Source organism: Lactuca serriola, chromosome 6 (assembly GCF_051521515.1).
Source record: "Lactuca serriola cultivar US96UC23 chromosome 6, Lser_US96UC23_V15, whole genome shotgun sequence".
Classification (NCBI taxonomy): Eukaryota; Viridiplantae; Streptophyta; class Magnoliopsida; order Asterales; family Asteraceae; genus Lactuca; species Lactuca serriola.
In genome coordinates this window covers 155,672,608-155,692,666 of record NC_136413.1, presented here as the reverse complement: position 1 = coordinate 155,692,666, position 20,059 = coordinate 155,672,608, and the positions used below count along the sequence as shown (strand labels likewise).

Below are 20,059 nucleotides of genomic sequence, written 5' to 3'. Positions count from 1 at the left end.
ACTGAAAGATACTATATTGTTATATCTTTTTATAAAACTAATGACATGTGAGTTACTCTGTAAACCAAATCGTTTTGTTAATACCTATGTGAGTTATTATTATCATGCTTGATATGACTGAGATGCCTGAACAAAGTTCTTCAGGCGTCAAAATCGGTAGACTTTTGTCACCCTAAAACTGTCGGTCTAACTATAGCGAACAGCTGAGGTGTGGGGTTTTCAATCCCATATATATATATATATATATATATATATATATATATATATATATATATATATATATATACACACACACACACTCAACTATCTCACTCTCCCTCCAAGATACTCTGTTTATAATGTAGGACTTAAAGTGTACGCTAGGTAGGTACGGTGAAGAGAATGTCTCACAAGAGCATCAACAAATATACATGAACTATGATTCCTTTTTCTTGTAAAATGAAATAATTTTACTTTGAATAATTATATGGTTTTTCTAAAATGAAGCTGTGGTTTTTTGACTCCCAAACTATACCAATTATAGTTTATCTTGTATGTTTGTTGAGACTATTTTTATAATCTTTTATATAAATATAAAGTTGTAATCTTGTCTAGTGTCAAAATATGTAATCAAAACATGATATCTTTGGGTAGTAACCCACCAAAACAGTAAGTAACTATAATGTAACTATTTTTTCTAGAAAATCTATCTTTTGGTAAAAGTTTCCAAAACCATATAGTTTTACAAATCACATTTTCTTATGATCTTCTAACATAGGTTATGTTTGTTTTTTAGTTTTACATTTTAAAACTAATATAACACACATATTTGGATAAAACTAGTGTTAACCACATCTTATGCAAACAATATCTTATATTTTACATCAAGATAAAACATACAAATATTTGTATGATAAACGATTTTTACTTGTATTCCCCCACTAAAGACATGAAAAAGATTGAAAAATATGGGGGTATGAACTCACCTCGGGTGGATTTTGATGGATGATTTAAAGGGTTTCAGATGAAGATTTCGAGCTTGGCACTTAAATAGAGTGGATGAACTTCTAGGAATGGTTATTATCCTAAGAATGTCAACACACAAGAATGTGTGTAAAAATGGTGAAACTAGCATAAAATCGTATGAAAATACTAGGGTGTCACAAAATACTTACCAAAAATAAAATAACACTTGAAGGTGATAAATTCTTGAAGAAATTCCGAACTTGTCTAGAGATAAAAAGAAAGTTGAAGCAAGAATAAGATGGTAAGAGTGGGAAGAACCCACTTTCGGCCGAGAATTATATATGAGGGAGAAGATTCCTTCCTAGTTACTTGTTGGTTAATTACATGCCTTGCATGAAGACCTGGTGATTAATGGTATGCTTTGTATGGGAATATGATGGGTAATTGCATTCTTAACATGGAGGTATGTTGGGTAAAGGAGTGTAAAGTTGTTTGGGGTTAATTGTGTGCTTTGCATGGATTCTTGTGGGGTAAAAGCTTGTATTGTATGGATATGTGTTAGATAAAAGGATGTAAATTTAGGAGGTCAAGCCACTAGGTCAAACCTTGGATTCTCCACCTAAATCGATATCCTTTTTGGCTTAACCGAGAATGGGATCTTTGGCCTTAGTGTGCCACCGAGAACTAAAGAGTTTTCGGTCCAAGGGTTACCAGAATCACCCCTTGCATAGGGTTTTTGGTCCGATGGTATGGGTTCTCGGTTGCGATCTTCTTGGCCGAATGGCTTCTTGGTCCACAGTTAAACACTCCTAATTAAAAGTGTGATCTCGAACTTCTTGATTTAACTTAAAGCATTCTTAATGTTATTTAAATTCTATTATTTGACTTTTCAAATGTTTATTACAACAAAGTTGTGATGTGGTTTCTACTTTGCTTGACTCGAAATTCTCCAGTTGTCACAAGTCACCATTAGTGTTTGGGTTTGGGAGTTTGGCTTATGGAAGGGTTTGAGGGATAATGTTGGAAACTTTACCCATCAAGATCATGGGAAAGACCAGATCTGAGCCTTGGAGTTTTTGTAATTTAAGGAAAAGGGACATAATGGTTTAAGTTGTATAGAAGAATCACCACAACATGCTTGAGGTCGCCACGACGTGGTGACTTGGTCCAGAATCGTCAGTTTTGGCGGTTTGCGACCACGACGTGGCTAAGGAGGCCATGACGTGGTACTCGTTGGGTTGACTTTTGACTTTTGATTTTGACCTAGATTTTGACCTAGATTTTAACCAAAGTTTTACCTACGGGTATTTAGGGTCTTGTGATCTGTATTATGAGTTTTGGTCGCTGTATTTATAAAGGTGACCGGTAGATTCGATTCCAGAGTAGCGTGTTGTTTCAGTTTATCATCTGTCTATGAGGTGAGTCTTCTTACTGTATCCATGGGTCGAAGACATCAAAACCGGCCCATTATTGTGTTATCTAGGGTGATAGCTATTATGTGGCTTATATGAGTTTGTATGATGGGTTGAAATAAACCTGAGGGAGGGGCCTATTATTGTATGTTTGTGATACCCCACGACAAGGCCCCAGGGCAGGGTCTATGTTTGTTGATTGGGTTGAAATACACCCCAGACGAGGCCATAGGGCAGGGCCCATATGTGTATATCGGATTGGATTATACCCCAAGGTTAAGCCTAATTATATGTTTTGGTATGTGGTACTTTGATGAACTTACTAAGTTTTGTGCATATAGTTTATGTTTATGTTTTAAGTATTTCCGGTTCGAAAAGGAATGGCACAACGTGATGGCACAACATCCTCCCCTCATGATTTCCACATTTTGAGTAATTGTACTCTGATGTTTTGAATATTGTATTGATGGTGGTTTTTGGAACAATTAATGATTGAAATTTATAGTCTTTGAATGAAAAATTTTATCAATGTTTTTGGGTTGTTACATGTGCACTGCTGACCAGTCACCCCAAGTTTCCCTTGGGAATAGAAATATAATCTGATACCCGGTGCTGGCTGCGGGTCTCATCCCCCCTCATGGAGGCATGCGCATTTTCCTCAACGGTCTATCTATAGACAACTTTCGGTTGCGACTTGGAGGTAGGATTCACAGATCGATTACGTTGCATTTGCTCTACGAACCTCGAAGTTTGGCACAACAGTCACGTCAAATAACAATCTTAGAGCTTGTATGGCGAGGTCACGCTCCTTAGCTACCTTGGCCCAACATCTTATCAACACCATTTTCATATAGTAGCCTAGCTCTACATAACATTAGTAGTAGCCTTGCTCTGCATAGCATCATTAGCAACCCTATCCTACATCATATTACCAACAACAGTTACATTCTATCACATCGACCAGATCATACTCTTAAGAAGAAAGGAGTATGAAGCCAGCCAGTGTTGCATAAATCTATGTCTACCTTATCACATAACACCGCATCTCTTGTGGTCGAGGTTCGGTCATTTTATTTATCTCTTTAATGCATTCTCCCCTTGTCTGTATCCAGTCTAATGTCATTGGCCACACCAATGACATCAAACTAGGGGGGACTTCTTAGCGTATGGTCCATTAGCATGGCCCAGACGTCAAGACTTGGCACGCCAGCCTTGTATGGTGCTCTCCTGGTGCTTGCCTGCAAGCCTTGTCTAGTACCCGCGCCTGGTGATCGCTTAGCGCTCACCTGGCGACCCCAGGAGACATTACCCAACTCCCTGCTAGCTGGGCCTGGTTGGGCTGGCCCAAGGCCAAATGTAACTCTCAGTTGACTTAATTGTCCTTTATAAATATAATATAACCTCCTTCTTGGAGGGGCACCTTTCCAGGTGGCTGAAACCCTAGAGCCTCCATGGCTAAACACACATACCCAACACCATGGTGGTTCACTCCAGCCAAGAAGAACCATTTCATATCTAAAACCAATCTAACTTGATCGTCGGAGCTTGTTCCCGGGGCACGGTCCCTGGAGCAATGCTTACAACTTTGCTATGATGATTGCTTAGGTATCTCGCCAGAAACTCGCTCACGGCATCACCTCCAGACTTCCGATCCGGAACCGACACAGAGGACATGAGGACTTGAGCACATGTCGCAACAGTTTGTTTAGTTCATTATAGTTAAGAGTTAGTTTTACACTTTTACCCTTCTTACCTTTTGTATATAAACTATGTTTCTTCTATACTTTAGCTTAAGTTTTCATAATCGAAGAATTAGTACTTTTCCCTCTTCCTGTGTTCTATGTTCATCAAGATATCCAAATAGTGACTTGGCTTGGTTGGTGTGGGTACCATTTTTATGTGTTTAGGTGGATTGGGTTCATGGATTTCTTTTTGATAGTGTGTTAAAGATATCGAGTTGATTGGTATGGGATGATCATGGATAGAAGGTTAATAGGGCCGCAATATGGAGGGTAGCGATGAAGGCTAGATGATACTTAGAAGGGCAAGAGGTAACTTTGGCAAGAAATTATATTTAAGCTTTGTTTCTTCGTCATTCGTCATAACCCTCTCTCTCTCTCTCTCTCTCTCTCTCCTATGAGCTTTCATTATAGTATGCAAGTTACTCATTATATACGTTCGACGTTTCTACAATCATTTGGTTATGTTTGTCTTTGTAATAATTGTTACGTATAGGTGTGTTTGAAGTTTATGTATTTTGTTTTGCTTTGAGATTGTTTCTGTAAAAGACTTTTTTTTTATGATTCAATTTTTTTTTTCTGGAGTAAAACTATGTATCCTGAATAGAAACATAAATTAAGCTTTCATTCCTTTTACCACGTTCCATTACATATAAATCACGCGCTGTAACCAACAATTTTTGGATCCCATTTCCCCATTATATGCGAGCTACACGTCTCTTTTACAACTTCATCCACGACTTTCTTTGAAACACCACTGTTGCATATGTTAGCGAATGTTCGTGTATGTTTCATGCCATACTGAGTCAATGATCCACAGTGTGTCTCAAATGTTCGAACCTTAATCAGTCAAAAGTTCAAAACGTTAATAGATGACCAAAAAAAAACTTAGGAAAATCATGTTAAAAGAAATAAAAAGTTCAAATTTAACTTTCCACCATGGATTTAAGACATTCCCAATCATCCACAAGGGGCAACCCTCCCCCCCTCACTGATCTGTGTCGGGAGCCTAACAAATAGCTGCTGATCATGTCGACACTTCTATCCAAATGTACTCTATACACCTTTATTTCATTGATTTTCTTTAGTAGTTCCTTCTTTTGTGATTCTTCTGTGGATTTCTTATACTGCACAATATGAATTTCGCATCACTTCATTTTTGCATAGTTATTTTGAAATTTTTATATCTATTTGAATTCTACTTCTTTCTAGGTACAAAATTCCATGCATACCTTTTGCCACATGGAATAAAGATCAGCATTTCTCTGGTCAACAACGCCCATGGAACTGAAATATGAACCTGGATTCACAGACAAATTCCTTGGAATTGAACCTTGATAAACTGAAACAGTCTCATTATTTATGCGTAGAGTTCCATATTCCATCACATGTGATCCCTCGTACGAATTGTTGTTGTATGTTCTCTTCTTCACCTACAAACATTTTGTGTGACTTTGTTCAAGGGAATTGTATCCTCTTTGTATCTTAAAAAGCCATTAATTGAAGATTAAATCAAGAAAACGGAAGAAATCTTAATACCAATACCTTCAAATATTGTTGTTTCAATGTTTCATGCCTCAAATCCTCTGACTCGCTAAGAACCAAAACGCCAAACAAGGTTAATAAGTAATCAAATCAACAACGTTCATCAATCACTATATGAAATTAAAGTCATTTTGCTATGTTGTTATGGGTTTCTAATCAAATGAAACTATATTAATTTCATATTGGAGAAAAAGAAAATACCTGTCTTCCATCCATGAAATGCTGTATAAATCACCTAAGCAAGTATCGAACTCCGGAGGTGAGGGAGGCTTTGTATCATGACAATATGTGGCCCAACTATTCTCAATTGAATTTGATGCGGTTGTCACATAAATGTTTAGATCTTCGGGCAACAAACCTTCGAAAATACTTCCACCTTCACATGCTTCTACGTATATAACCTACGTTTACACTCAAATTATTATTTAATTTGTCATGATCAACCATAGGCTATAACCAATTGCGAAATTACGATTTACCATTTCATCATATGTACTTCTCGCATGCATTGTTTTCAGAACTTTGATCAAATCATTCGCATAAACAAAAGGCGTGTTTGGCATCCCTATGGTAATTAGAAGGAGAAATATGTTAATAAATTAATATAAATTAGATGCAACTTAATTTGATCTTCTTCAAATGTAACAAAAGGTTGAAAAGTGATACCAAGAATTCCAGGGCCTCCATGATCAGAGTAATATATGAAGATTTTGTCGTTACGATTGCTTGCTACAACTTTCCCGCTTCCACCTTTAACAGCTGTTTTATTTCCAAGAAGCACAGCGTACAAATTGGCTGCGGTTACACTTTTACCAGTGTAATCCTAACACAAATTTATGTTTGAATATTAAAAATTGTTATGTGATTAGATTCAAGTGGTTCATACGTCGTGTTAAACACTATTCACAATTGAGGTTATAAGGTGTTTGGATGAAAAAATTGTAAAAGACCAGATTGTGTATCAACTGTTTGAAATATTGATAATCAAATAATGGTTGATTGAATGATTGCCAAATAGTAATTAGTAATAGGTTAATTAGTATTTATAATGACAAAATAATTTAGAAATTTTGGATTTATAAGAAAATAAGAAAAATAATAAATTATTAAGATTGATTTTTTTTTTTTTATCTTTTAAATTTAAATAAATAAACAAAATAAACCTATCATCTGTACAGCTTCACATAAAAATAATTTGTGGTAAGAATTATTAAATATGAAAAATATGCATCTATAATCTCATCATTTATCTTTTTTAATTATGATAGAATTATGAATTAAGAAAATCCGATTTTATTTATTAATAAATCTCTCTATAATCTCATCATTTACCTTTTTTTATTATGACAAAATTAAGACTAGGAAATGACAATTTATTATTTAATAAATGGGATATATATAGTAATTAAAGTCTTAATTTCATCGATTTGACATGAAAATCATAAACTTTATTTGTTTGACAATAAAGTCTTAACTACCGGCAGTTTTTGACACTTTTAGCATTTTTTTCTGGCTAACCGGTAATTTAGACTTTTTGTTAAAAAAAAATAATGTTTATGACTTTTTTGTCAAATCGTAAATTAGGACTTTACTGTAAAAAAAAATAAAGTTTAGCACTTTCTTATCAAATCGTTGAAAATATTGGGATATTAGTGTATATATCCCTTTTTTGGTTAGAAATTTAATGGTACGATAATCTTTAAGCATAAGAGTCATTAAAATCTGCTTTAGTGAGCTAGATTCAATTGAAATCTTTAATGTGTGCTTTTTGTTAAATAGTTTTTTTAATCCCAACAAACCAATATCTATTTTTCTTACCATCATCATTTTTACCGTGATACAATCTCGATTAGGGTGTGAATGAGGGGAATACGTAAGAAGGGCAATTTCATTTTTTTTTTGGTTTCTTAGTTCTTCATTTACCTTGAATTATCGTCTTTAAAAAACGAGTTACGAAACTATCTATTTTTCTGATAATAGATGAAAAGTACTTTAAATAGTGTAAAAAGGAGTTGTAAATATGTAATTTCCTTTTTTTTTTAATATTGCACATCCAAACACTCACTAGTAAAATTTGAGACAAGAATTTATAGTTAACAAATAGTACCTTTGGCACACCTGCATAGACATCAGAGCCTTTGGGGTTGTTGATTATCACACCAGGCCTTGGGTTGCTTGGATTATTAGCAATGTCATCATACATGAAGACAATTATGTTTTCATCTTTCAACCCACCCCGGGAAAGTATTTGATACGCATGACAAACATCGGCCTAAATTGATTACACATATAATATGTTATCTTATATTTTTTTTTCTTAAATCTTTTAACACACAATCATAAATGAGTCCATTAAAAATGATCATAATTAACAAATAAACAAAAAACTAAATGAAATAGTCACCTGATGCCGATAGTTATCGTACCCTTTTGAACCAGCGACCAGAATGGCCCATATCGTGCTATTGCCTTCTTGCTTATAATTAGTAGACCTAAACATACCGAACATGTTATGCCCACTAGCTTCAGAGAATCGTATCACAAGAAAAATTACAAGTAACAAGTTGAATTGGAAAACCATGGTCCACTTCGCCATACAAAGGAAAGAGTGATGAAGAAAACAAAAAGATCGATATTAGAAAATGTGAATGTGCTAGGAAATGATAATTCTAAATGTTGTTATTTGTTATTACCCTCTCTCTCTCTCTCTCTCTCTCTCTCTCTCTCTCTCTATATATATATATATATATATATATATATATATATATATATATATATATATATATATATATATATATATATATATATATATATATATATATATATATATATGTGTGTGTGTTAATGTGAAAGTATATAATTAAACAATATAACATAATATTACGTGTATTATGTGTATATAACATTATGCACATTACCTTTTATATATATATATATATATATATATATATATATATATATATATATATATATATATATATATATATATATATATATATATATATATATATATATATATATATATATATGTGTGTGTGTGTGTGTGTGTGTGTATGTGAGTGACAATATATAATTAGACAATAAAACATAATATTGTGTGTATTATGTGTATACACTACAAGAAATACACTCATCGAAAATCCACATCCTTCCTCTTCAAATGAGTGAGGGGTATCATAATTTTGGAGAAATTCTGAATAAATCTCTGGTAGTATCCTGCCAGACCCAAGAAACTCTTGATCTCTAAGGGAGATTTCATAATCTCTATCACACCGCAAACCACAACGTAGAAACGTTTTGGGGCGGATGAGTTCATATACACTATCATAACAACTGAATACTAGCAATCAAAGCATCACAACCATTGTATTCAATATTTAATATGTTACATTGTACTAAAAAACATCGTTTACATGACATCAAACATGTATGACAAAAATAAATAACGAGATGTGACAACGTCGCATCCTCCAAAAACTCTTGTGGTTACCTGTTTACTAATTTCATAAGAATACAAGTGATTTTGAAAAGTGTTAACAATTAAGTTGGTGAGTTCATAAGCGTTTTGTATGAGAATGATTTTGTAACTGCTTCATGTAAAATGATAGAGTATGTTTCCAGAAAATCCAATATTTTCTTTAAAATGAAGTGTGAGTCTTAATCCAAAGACTAAAAATGTAAGTAACGTTGTATTGAAGAGTCGTGTTATGAAGTTTTATCTTTATATAAAACTACCTGAATGTATCTAAACCTCGTTGTAAGTCTTAAAATCCCAAGACTAAAAATGTAAGTGATGCTGTACTTGAAAGTAATATTAGTAAGTTTTATCTTTATATAAAACTACTTGAATGTAAGTTAACCTCATTGTAAGACTCAACCCAAGACTAAAAATGTAGGTAATATTGTACTGGAAAGTAGTATTAGTAAGTTGTATCTTTATATAAAACTACTTGAATGTATGTTAACCTCGTTGTAAGTCTCGACCCAAGACTAAAAATGTAGGTAATACTGTACTGGAAAGTAGTGCTTTTATCTATATATAAAATTTCTTGAATGTATGTTAACCTTGTTGTAAGTCTTAAGCCAAGACTAATATGTAAATAATCTGGTACTAGAAAATAGTTTTAGTAAGATTTATCATTTTGTGAAACTATTTGAGTGTACGCTAGCCAGTAAACAAAATGTTTGTTAATACTCTATGTGGGTTATTATAACCATACTAATGCGACTAGTTTCCTGAACGATGTGCTTCAGACGTCAGAACTATTTACAAAATTTGTCACCCTAGACCTGTCAGTCTAACTGTTGCTAACAACTTAGGTGCAGGGTTGTCAATCTCGTATAGATCTATACACAAGTGTCACGCTCTCCCGACATGAGACTCTAGTTACAATGCAGGTCTTAATTGTGTACTCTGGTAGGTACAATGAAGCCAAACGTCTCACAACCAGTGTTAACTAGTTTATGTCTATTGTACTGAAAATTCATTTTCTTGTAAATAAATTAGTTATACATTTGAATAATTATATGTTTCTTCTAAAATGACAGTGTAGTTTTGTGACTCCCAGATATACCAATTACAGTTTAAAACAATTGTTTGTTAAGACTATTTATATAATTTTTATATAAATACATAGTTGTTATCTTGACTAGTTTCACAACAAATGGTTTAAAACCTCATATTTTTAGGTTGTAACCCACAAAATAGTGAAATAACTAGAATGTACTCCTTTTTGTTAGAAAAGCTATATTTTGGTAAAAAGCTTCCAAAAACCATGTAGTTTTGCAAATCATAAATTTTCTCATGATTTTATAACATAGATTATGTTTGTTTTGTTAGCTTTGCATTTCAAAACTAATATATCACAAATAATTATACACCAGCTAGTGATAACCATACCTTATGCAAATAATATCTTATATTTAACATAAAGATGAAAACATGTAAGTATTATGTATCCCCCCCACCCCCACCCCCTTAAAACATGCAAAACTTGAAAATATGGTGGTATGACCTTGTTGGATAAGGTGTCTAAGTCCATAACTTATTTGGTATATACTTGACCCGACCCGGCATGGTCCATTTGGGTTGCACTTCATCCAAACGATTTATGGATAATATTATAAGAATTGTATACTTATGTTTTATTAATATATTATAAGTTCTAATATATTAATATAAAGTCATGGTATTTAATTATGTTTTAATCTTAAATTAATTATGAATTGATTTAGTGATTAAAAGGAAGACTAATTAAATCATGGACTATTATATTTATATGGTGTGGGCTAACACTCATTTGGGAATGGGCTTAGCTTATATGGAAGTCCATGGATGATCCACGGAGCTTTTAACCCATGGATCCTTGGAAGAGGAAAAGACATGGGTTATTAGGGTTTACCCTAATCATCTACACTATATAAACAAGCCTATGGTGAATGAATTGATACCCTAGTGTGTGTGTGAGAAGTGGTGGCTAATTTCTAGTGCAAAGTATAAACTTCCATAAGGTTTTCCAAGTTTGTGGTGATTTATGATTTCCATTTGAGGCAATCACATTATTGATGTTTGGCTCTCAAACTCCAAGGAATCAACACTCATCAAAAGGTATGTAATTCATCTAGTTCTTTTATGTTTAAAAGTTCCCCATGCCATGCTAGATAAGTTATAAATCTTGGAAAAAAAATTGCGAGTATTTTAGAAAAACATAGATCCAAGGTTTATTAGGGTTGCATGTACACTTAGGAAGTGTTAGAATGCTCAAAACCCAACAGTGGTATCAGAGCCTAGGCTTGTTTGTTTGATACTTGATGCAAAATAGTGAAAAAAGTCGATTTTGTTGTTGTCTGCATGATGAACTCGCCGAGTCCATGACTAAATTCATCCTACTCGTCGAGTAGGTTAGTGCACTCGACGAGTAGAAGCCTCAGAATGCAGATTTTCGACTTTTGTTGCTGGAAATGGACTAGAAACATTACCCTAAACTGTTTCGGTGTTTTAAAACTTGTTTTAGTTGGTCTAATGGTTGTTCTAATCCATTTACAATAGCTTATATCAAAATTGCATGCTTTATATGTGTTCATATAATCCTTGAAACTTTGATGATCATGTTCATGTTCTTATGAATTTAGAAGATGATAGGAATTATTTGCTGAATTGTTTAGGATTAATTCTTGATCATTTATGTGTTTTAATGGAGTTCATAATTTTTCCTCAAGTTATGCATATCCAAATGTCACTTCTTTTAAACACACATTTAAAACGCATAAGTTACATAAAAATGAAGAGTCTTCATTTTTATGAACCTTTAATTCATAAGTTATGAAATGAAAAGTTTTGAATAGTTACAAAATTTGCCCAAAAGTTTTGGAATTTGTAAAGTTTCACACACTTTAATAAGCTTTAATTCCAACCCTTAGAGTTTTAATAGTTCAAATTCAACACTTATACTATTTATAACATTAATGGTTAATTATTATTATTATTATTATTATTATTATTATCATATATATATATATATATATATATATATATATATATATATATATATATATATATATATATATATATATGTATAAGAATAAGTCGTTTTACCGTTAGTAGGCCTCATTTACGAAGCCGGTCTATAAGGGGGGTATAAGGTTGTTGCCTATAAAATGACAACTTAATGGGTGTCCACTCTCACCCATCGCTTCCTACGTCGGTGGAGGGTCGTTAGCCGAACGGGTAGGACAATGACTTTTAAATTCTCATTAAAAGTATAATGATTATTATAAAGTAACTAAATATTTTAATTCCTAATCTTAGTTACTTTAGGAAAAATGTGAACATGGTGCTAGTCCATGGAATTCACACTTTGTACCTTACCAAGTCGTTGGTGGGGCATGTCTGGTTAACCGGCACACTAACTTCGACTAGTAAGGATCACGAAGGGTGACTTAATGTTTGTCATATATCGATGGAGCGTGTGTGGTTAACCGACACATTGATTAGGTGATAATATTAAGGGTAGCAAGTGAATTAGCATGGTTATTCACACCTTGTTTTGTGATCGTCGGCATCCCAGTCACAAAACTTGAAGGGCACAATCGAGATTGAAACATGCCATTGAAAAGTTCAATGAATCTCAAAAGGATCTAGGAATTTCAAATCCAATTAAAACCTAATAATTCATTTCGTTTTTCATGGTGGAAATTGGTGAATCGTCATTCACCTACCTTTCAAATATGTTATTACTTAGATTACGGCATCCCTCTTCTAAGTATAATATATTGTGATTGGATCCTAGCCTTAATATTACATTTGGGTGTCTTATTAAGGAGTCTATATATCTAATCTAAACTTGCTTTCTTCTTTCAGATGTCTTCCAACAACAATGCTTCGGGCTCTAACCCAACTAGATCTTTCTCTCATGAATCTTTGTGGGAGAGTCATCTTTGATGGTTCCAACTTCATGGACTGGATTAGGAACATCAGGATGGTTACTCATTATGAGGACAAGGAATACGTCCTCGATAAGGAGTTAAATGAGCTTGATGAGTCCACTGTTACTCTTGAGGAGGTCGCTGAATTCAGGACGCATGAGAGAGATGCTACTAAGGTAGCATGCATCATGATGGCCACGATGACAGCCGAGCTCCAAAAGTCCTATGATGAATTTTACCCTTTTGAGATGCAACAAGACCTGATGGAAAGGTACCATCAGAGTGCTCGTCGGGAGCGGTATGAAATAATCTCCTCCATGATAACAACCCGCATGAAGGATGGTGAATCCATCACGGGCCACATGCAAAAGATTCAAAGGTATGTGGACCGTTTGCTCAAGCTAAACGTGAACTTCCCTGAGGAGTTGGCAATTGAAATCATTTTGAACTCCTTACCTTCTTGTTATGACCAATTTCGAATGACATATCATATGAACAAGGAGGAAGTTACTCTTAGAAAACTTCAAGGACTCTTAAAGACCACTGAAACCGGTCTTAAGGGCAAGTCGGTTGTTACCTCTACTACTCCTACTCCAACATCTACCCCTGTTTTGGCTATCGAGCAAGGCAAAGGGAAAAAGAGGAAGTCCCCTTCGAAGGGTACCAAGGGAAAGTCTCTTGAAGGCTCCTCATCAAGGACCAAGAGCAGTTATGTCACTCCTTCTGCCATTCCCAAGGATGCTGATTGCTACTATTGCCAGGACAAGGGGCACTGGAAGCGAAACTGCCCTAAGTACTTGCAGGATGTAAAGGATGGGAAAGTGAATGTGACATCCCCATTTTCATGGACAGAAAATACCGATTTTGTTTATGCTTTGTTTAAAACTCAAAGTAACAATTTAAATAAAAGTGTTGCGGAATTTGTCCCAAAACAATATATGATAAAGATTTATCAAAAGCATTTACGTAGAAATGTATTTCATTAAAAAGACTCGGGATGTCATGTTTGATACAGATCATAAGCATAAACAATACAATATAGGCCTTACTACATTATTTCGTATTTACAGGCCTAAAATCCATAAATCTCTCATCCCAAGACATCACATCTATGCTCATGCGCCACTACCTGTAATACAAGAAAGTAAGTGGGTCAAGTTTGGGAGCCTGGTGAGCACATTGGGCTTTCAACCCACAATAAATAAGTTTATTAGCTTAATCAAACCAAACAAACCCGATTCCCGTTCCCTTTATCCTCACTTTACGTCCCTAAAACATCTAACACAAGGGACCTAGTCTAAGGACTATCATCGAGATGGACACTACTGCTAAGGGGATTCCTCAGCAATAAATGTCCTTAAGGCAACCATGTGGGGGATGGAGTACATCTGGTGAGCACACAGTTCAAATAAACACCTACAGGTTGCGAGCCTGCTAGTGTTCCACTGGACTGTCTAGAATAGTCCGTGGTCATCATCTATACTTCGCTAGATGACTGGATCATCAATAACATCTATAACGAGGCCTCTCATTATTTTATTTTGTCACACATAAACTATTACATCTACCCATGTTTTACCCAACACATTTTGTAGATATAAAATACATATACAGTTTAAATCATTGAAAACATGTATAAAACGTTCATCCAGCATAGATAGCAAGTATTCAGATAATATGCACACATAGCAGGTAATTTATATAAAATACTTCATATCTATGTGTAAGCTGAAAGTAACTATGCACTCACTTGAAAGGTGGTGACCCAACACTCGGACAGCGCTTCGATACTCTCAAAACAATTTTCCTTCGATAAAACCTAGTACCAATACCACTAAGGTTTAGTCTAACGATAACCGCGACAAATTAATTAGTCTGACTATTATTATTATATAAGCGTTAATAACACTCAATATAACTCATAATAATAGCCCAAATAATTATTTTAAGGACCTAATAACATTCCTATAATTATTTGAAAGTTATATTAAAAATTGCGTAAGCGTAGCTCACTTACAGAGGATTTTAACGAAAATCAGAACTTTATTTGGAGCAGCGTTTCAAAACCGAAAGACTCTTTTTCTTGGGACCCCGGGAGCCTCGAGGCTTCCCTCGGGAGCTAAGGGGTTTATCTAGGGCTTAAGGGTGGTTTGGAGCTTTAGAGAGAGAAAGTAATCTAGAGAGAAAGTGGAAAATGTGCAAGAAAGTCGGCTGCCTTCGCACCCCTTTTATAGGTGCGAGGCCTCGCTAGTACGCTGGGCGTAAGGAGGTTACGCGGGGCGTAGTCCTCGGATAAGGCTTCCAGGTTGGATCCAGCTGGCTCGCACGCGCCTACTCTCAGAGTGGATAAGAAGCGAACGTACGTGGGGCGTACTAGGCCTCGGACGCGGGGCATAGCGAAGCGACGTGTCACCATCCGAAGCGAGCACCGTGAGCCGCAAGCGACTATTGTGATCTTGCCACGTCATCGATTGAGCAACAGGCTTCGCAAATTCGAATGAAATCTTTAAAAATTCGCAACTATCGCATACGAGCTCCGATTTTGGCGTTCTTTATATCCACACGAAGGTGGGAACGTACTCTACAACTTTCGTTTAGACTCCGTCGGCTTTTTTTGACTCTTAAAAGTTATATTATTAACAGGCCGGGACATGATTGGTCAGTTAAATTCTCATAACTTCTTCATCCGACGTCCGTTTTCACCCATCTTTTTCTCGTTACGCTACTCTTAACGAGATCTTCAATTCTCGTTTAGGTTGTGTAGGCTAAAAACCGCTCGTTCTAATATTTGAATTTTGGGCCGCACATTGCTAATCTGAAACTTCGAAAAATCATAACTTCTTCATACGAAGTCAGATTTCACTACAAGAAAAAAGGCCTTTTACGACGCGCAAAATACGACGCTCATTGATCTATGTTACGCAAAGGAGAGTGACATTAGAAAAATGTCATCTCTTCAAAAAATTTAAGGATAGAAGACACGCATTATTGCGCGCCCTTAAATTAGTGTCTAAAAAAAACACGGAGGGCACCTATAATAAAATGTGCGTCGTCTAAGGATGTCGCTTTATAATTTTTAATGGAACGCGCGTTCCATCCTTTAACAGTAGGGGGAAATGAAATTCTGAAAAAATTAAAAATCCCGCCTTCCTTTTTTTTCTCAATCAAGAAACCCTAACCTTTCTCTCTATTCACGAGCCAGTAATCAGCAAAGAAGATCAACAACAAACACCAACTGGTTCGATTTCTCCCTAAAACTGGTACAACTTCTCCTAAATCCGACTTCACTTCACACTCTGAGTTTGTTCTCTCCCTAATCGATGCATCCACATTCTCGTCTCTCCCCCTCCACCGGGTTTTCTCTCATCTCTCTCCTCCATAGATGAATATTTTTCTTTCTCCTTTGTTCATGCTTCCTTATTGCAGGTGGTCTCGGTGGTGTTTGATAGGTGGAAACGAAAGCAACAGTGAGTATACAACAGGCCTTCCATTCCAAAAAAAAAACTTTGCACGTAATAGAGAAGGTTAATTCCACATAAGGGATGGAGCCAGAAGATGTGGGTGATAAAAACGCAATCATTGGAGCCAGAAGATATCTCTCCTCCACCAGATGAAGATTGTCGAAGAGTTGAAGGGGGGGACCAATTTCTATAAAGCAGTGCTCTATATGTTCCTTTTTCTGGTAATTCTACGATCCCTTTACAATTTATTCTATTTTCGTTTTTTATTTTATATATGTTCATGTTAATTTCTAAACATGAATCACTTCACCTTCTTAAATCTTGTGTTTTTTTTCATGAAAATCATCCCCTAGTTTATAAAATTATATGCCTAATTGTTGAGATATGCATTTGTTTTAGGTTGAGGGTGAGGGTAGGGCACCTAATTCTCCTTAGAATACAAATACAAAAGCAATATCCCATTGTTGGAATGGAGATGGATTTCAGCAACATGAACTGTTTGACTTTGATTCTTGCTAAATGGAAAATAATAATAGATGAACAGGGGAAGTGGCGACCTAAATACCAAGTGTCATCAGAGAATTGCTATTACGTAGGGGCAGATTTTAGTTTGCATCTTGTTCACCAAGGCAAAAGAAAAAAGAGAAATAGGAAGTGTAGAAGAAAAAAAGATGAACATGGGAATGAACCAAAAAACAGAGGAATAATGTTTACTTCTTGCCAAAGGTAAAAACTACTTATTAAAAACATGATTTTGAATGAAATTACAATGTAATGCAAGTCCTATTTTATACTAAACACAAATGAAACGTAGTCTAATTCAAATACCACATAAAAATGCAAGTTCACTAAAAAATTCCTAAAATACCCCTGGGCTAAAATTGTCCCAATTTCTCTAGGTTATCCAACAGGTATTGCAGAAAAGTGGGGTTATTCTTGATTCACCAGAGGAGCAAAAGAAGAAGGTTTAGTGATATAGCTATAATATTGTGATTTGTGAACAAACTTGAAACTATTAAAACCCTTATACATTGGAAACCCTTCTGTTGAGGATGAGCATTTAGACACATTTGAACTTTCAATACTAATTTATAAGTTTCCTCTTTCCTGTGTTTATACTTTATAGTTGGATTTCAAATTTTTGTTTCTTTATGCTATAGAAAGTTTTAGATATTTAAATACTATATGCTAGTCTATGTTGAGGTTTGAATAAGATTCTACTTATTATTCATCATACATCTTAATGCGTGTATTTACTTGAAACAGGTTGTTGTGGAAAGAATTAAAAACAATGTCATAGGTGACAAGATTGATCCAAAAGCTGTACTAAATTTGGATCCTGGTCTTGGTGTTTTGGATGCATTTTTTGCCAGTTTGTCAATGATTCTTGTCAGCGAGGTATGTTCTTTCCCTATCTTTTTTTATAGGCACACATAAGTTTCCACAAATGCTTATTTCTCAAAATTACATTACCCAATATTCCATTTATTGCTTCCATCTAGATTGGAGATGAAAGTTTTATTATAGCAGCTCTTATGGCAATGCATCATCCAAAGTCAATTGTTCTATCAGGTGCACTCAGTGCTCTGTTTGTAATGACTGTAAGTTTGCTACTTTTCTTTTTTACCCTTTTCATATTTTAGTGAACATAAATGAAAAACATATATTTTAGTTTGCTTCTAAGTTTAGTTTGGTTTTATTTGGTATGTAGATACTTTCTACAGGGCTTGGTAGGATTGTTCCAAATCTAATATCAAGGAAACACACAAACAGTGTTGCTACAGGTATGTATTGAGTATATATATATATATATATATATATATATATATATATATATATATATATATATATATATATATATATATTAAAATTCAATTTAAAATATGAGGATTGTGAGACATCTAAATTGTTTTTTTCTACAATGCAGTTCTTTATGCCTTCTTTGGGCTGTGTTTGCTCTATATTGCTTGGAGATCAGATTCAAAAGCATCTTAAAAAAAGGAGATGGAGCAAGTATGTTTTCTTTTTCCCCATTAAGGGTTATAGTTTTTATATGAATTTAGGCTTTACCTCATTATTAAATACCCAAAAAACAATCCAAAAATCTGATTCTATTACAAAATATATGCAGGTAGAAGAGAAATTAGAGTCTGGACAAGTCAAAACAGCTGCACGCAGAAATTAGAGTCTGGACAAGGCAAAACGTTGTAGAAGTTTGATCCAATTTTTTGCAAATCAACAAAGGTGCATTTTGTCTCGTTGACTGGTCAAAAGATAGTATATGTTATGGATGTTAATAAGTTGGGTAATGTAGTAACTCGAATATTTGAAAATGCAGGGATCTTTTACTATCTTTTGAGAAGGCAACAGGGAAAAAACCACTGTGGATCATATTCTATAGGTATATATATAAATATAATTTCAAGTGGTACAATTAAAGAAAAAAAAACTAAATCTTCACTTCGTTTTTTATTTGCAGGGATGGTGTAAGTGATGGGCAACTAATGAGCCGAAAGCAACTTCTTTAGTACAAGAGTGGGGACACTGTTCTCTATAATAATGCGGTTAAATTGTATACATTTTGTTTATATCCACGTGTTTCCATGGCGAGAAACATTTCCAGATTTGGACTGTGTTGACTCAGTGAGTTCAGTGGAACAACTCATTATACTTTGAAAGACCTTAACGACCAGGGACTAAAGGTATCTTTTCCTTGATTTTTAGGCTTATTCTAACCTTAATTAGTTGATCCCTTTAGGAGGTTATTATTAATGTATCTGCATCCATGGTAATGAATCGACACTTGCAATCCAAGTTTTAGGTTAAGCTTCTTATAATTCTTGTATGGTGTCATTGGGTTATTTTCTTTTTTGATGGTGGGATGTCAAAATAAACGGTTCTTATATAGACTACAGAGCGAGAGCTATGTTATTCTTGTCTCTTCAACTACATTTAACTAAATAAACACAATTATCTTATTAAATTTAACTCAAAACCCATAGGGCATTGGTCTTGTAAACACTGAAATCACTCAAAACTCAAAACAGTATATACCAAGAAACAAATATTCAGTAGATTTCTGATATAATGACTTGTGTTGATGCAGTTTTTGCTTAAATATTCAAACATGGTGCAATACAATTTCAAGAAAATCACAAGGGTACCCACTGGAAAAGACTTTGCAGACATAGTCCTCAGTAGAACCCAAAGAGAAACCCCAACAGTTGTCCACAAAGGCTATGCAATCAACTGAATTAGAGGTTTTTATATGAGAAAAGTGAAGTTCACACAAACAAACTTTGGTGTTTGCAATTATTGATCCACAGTAAGTCCATGGACTGACTGTTATGCTTATAATGTGTTTTTGGATTGTCCTATACAATGTTTTTTTGTTTCTGTGTATTTTGTGCATCAGGTAAAGTTGGTGGAAGAAAAGAATATGAAGCCACTTGATTCAAATCTTGCAGCATTATCAGCAAGATGCAGTAAAGACTTGGAGTTGAATTTGGCTAAGTCTTTCTTGAGTGAGATG

The 20,059-nt window shown here is 34.6% G+C and overlaps 1 protein-coding gene and 1 pseudogene across 1 annotated transcript; one reads left to right on the top strand and one right to left on the bottom strand.

Moving 5' to 3' along the window:
- Nucleotides 1-4,753: 4,753 nt before the first annotated feature.
- Nucleotides 4,754-8,222, bottom strand: LOC145058835 (vacuolar-processing enzyme beta-isozyme-like). The gene is made up of 9 exons (XM_079006717.1): nucleotides 8,046-8,222; nucleotides 7,749-7,913; nucleotides 6,308-6,464; nucleotides 6,121-6,206; nucleotides 5,843-6,042; nucleotides 5,642-5,690; nucleotides 5,329-5,529; nucleotides 5,035-5,223; nucleotides 4,754-4,936 (listed from the first exon to the last, which is right to left on the bottom strand). Exons 1-9 carry the CDS (start codon nucleotides 8,220-8,222, stop codon nucleotides 4,754-4,756), a joined length of 1,407 nt encoding a protein of 468 aa, XP_078862843.1.
- Nucleotides 8,223-16,996: 8,774 nt separating this feature from the next.
- On the top strand, nucleotides 16,997-18,712 carry LOC145060284 (GDT1-like protein 4; annotated as a pseudogene).
- Nucleotides 18,713-20,059: the final 1,347 nt, after the last annotated feature.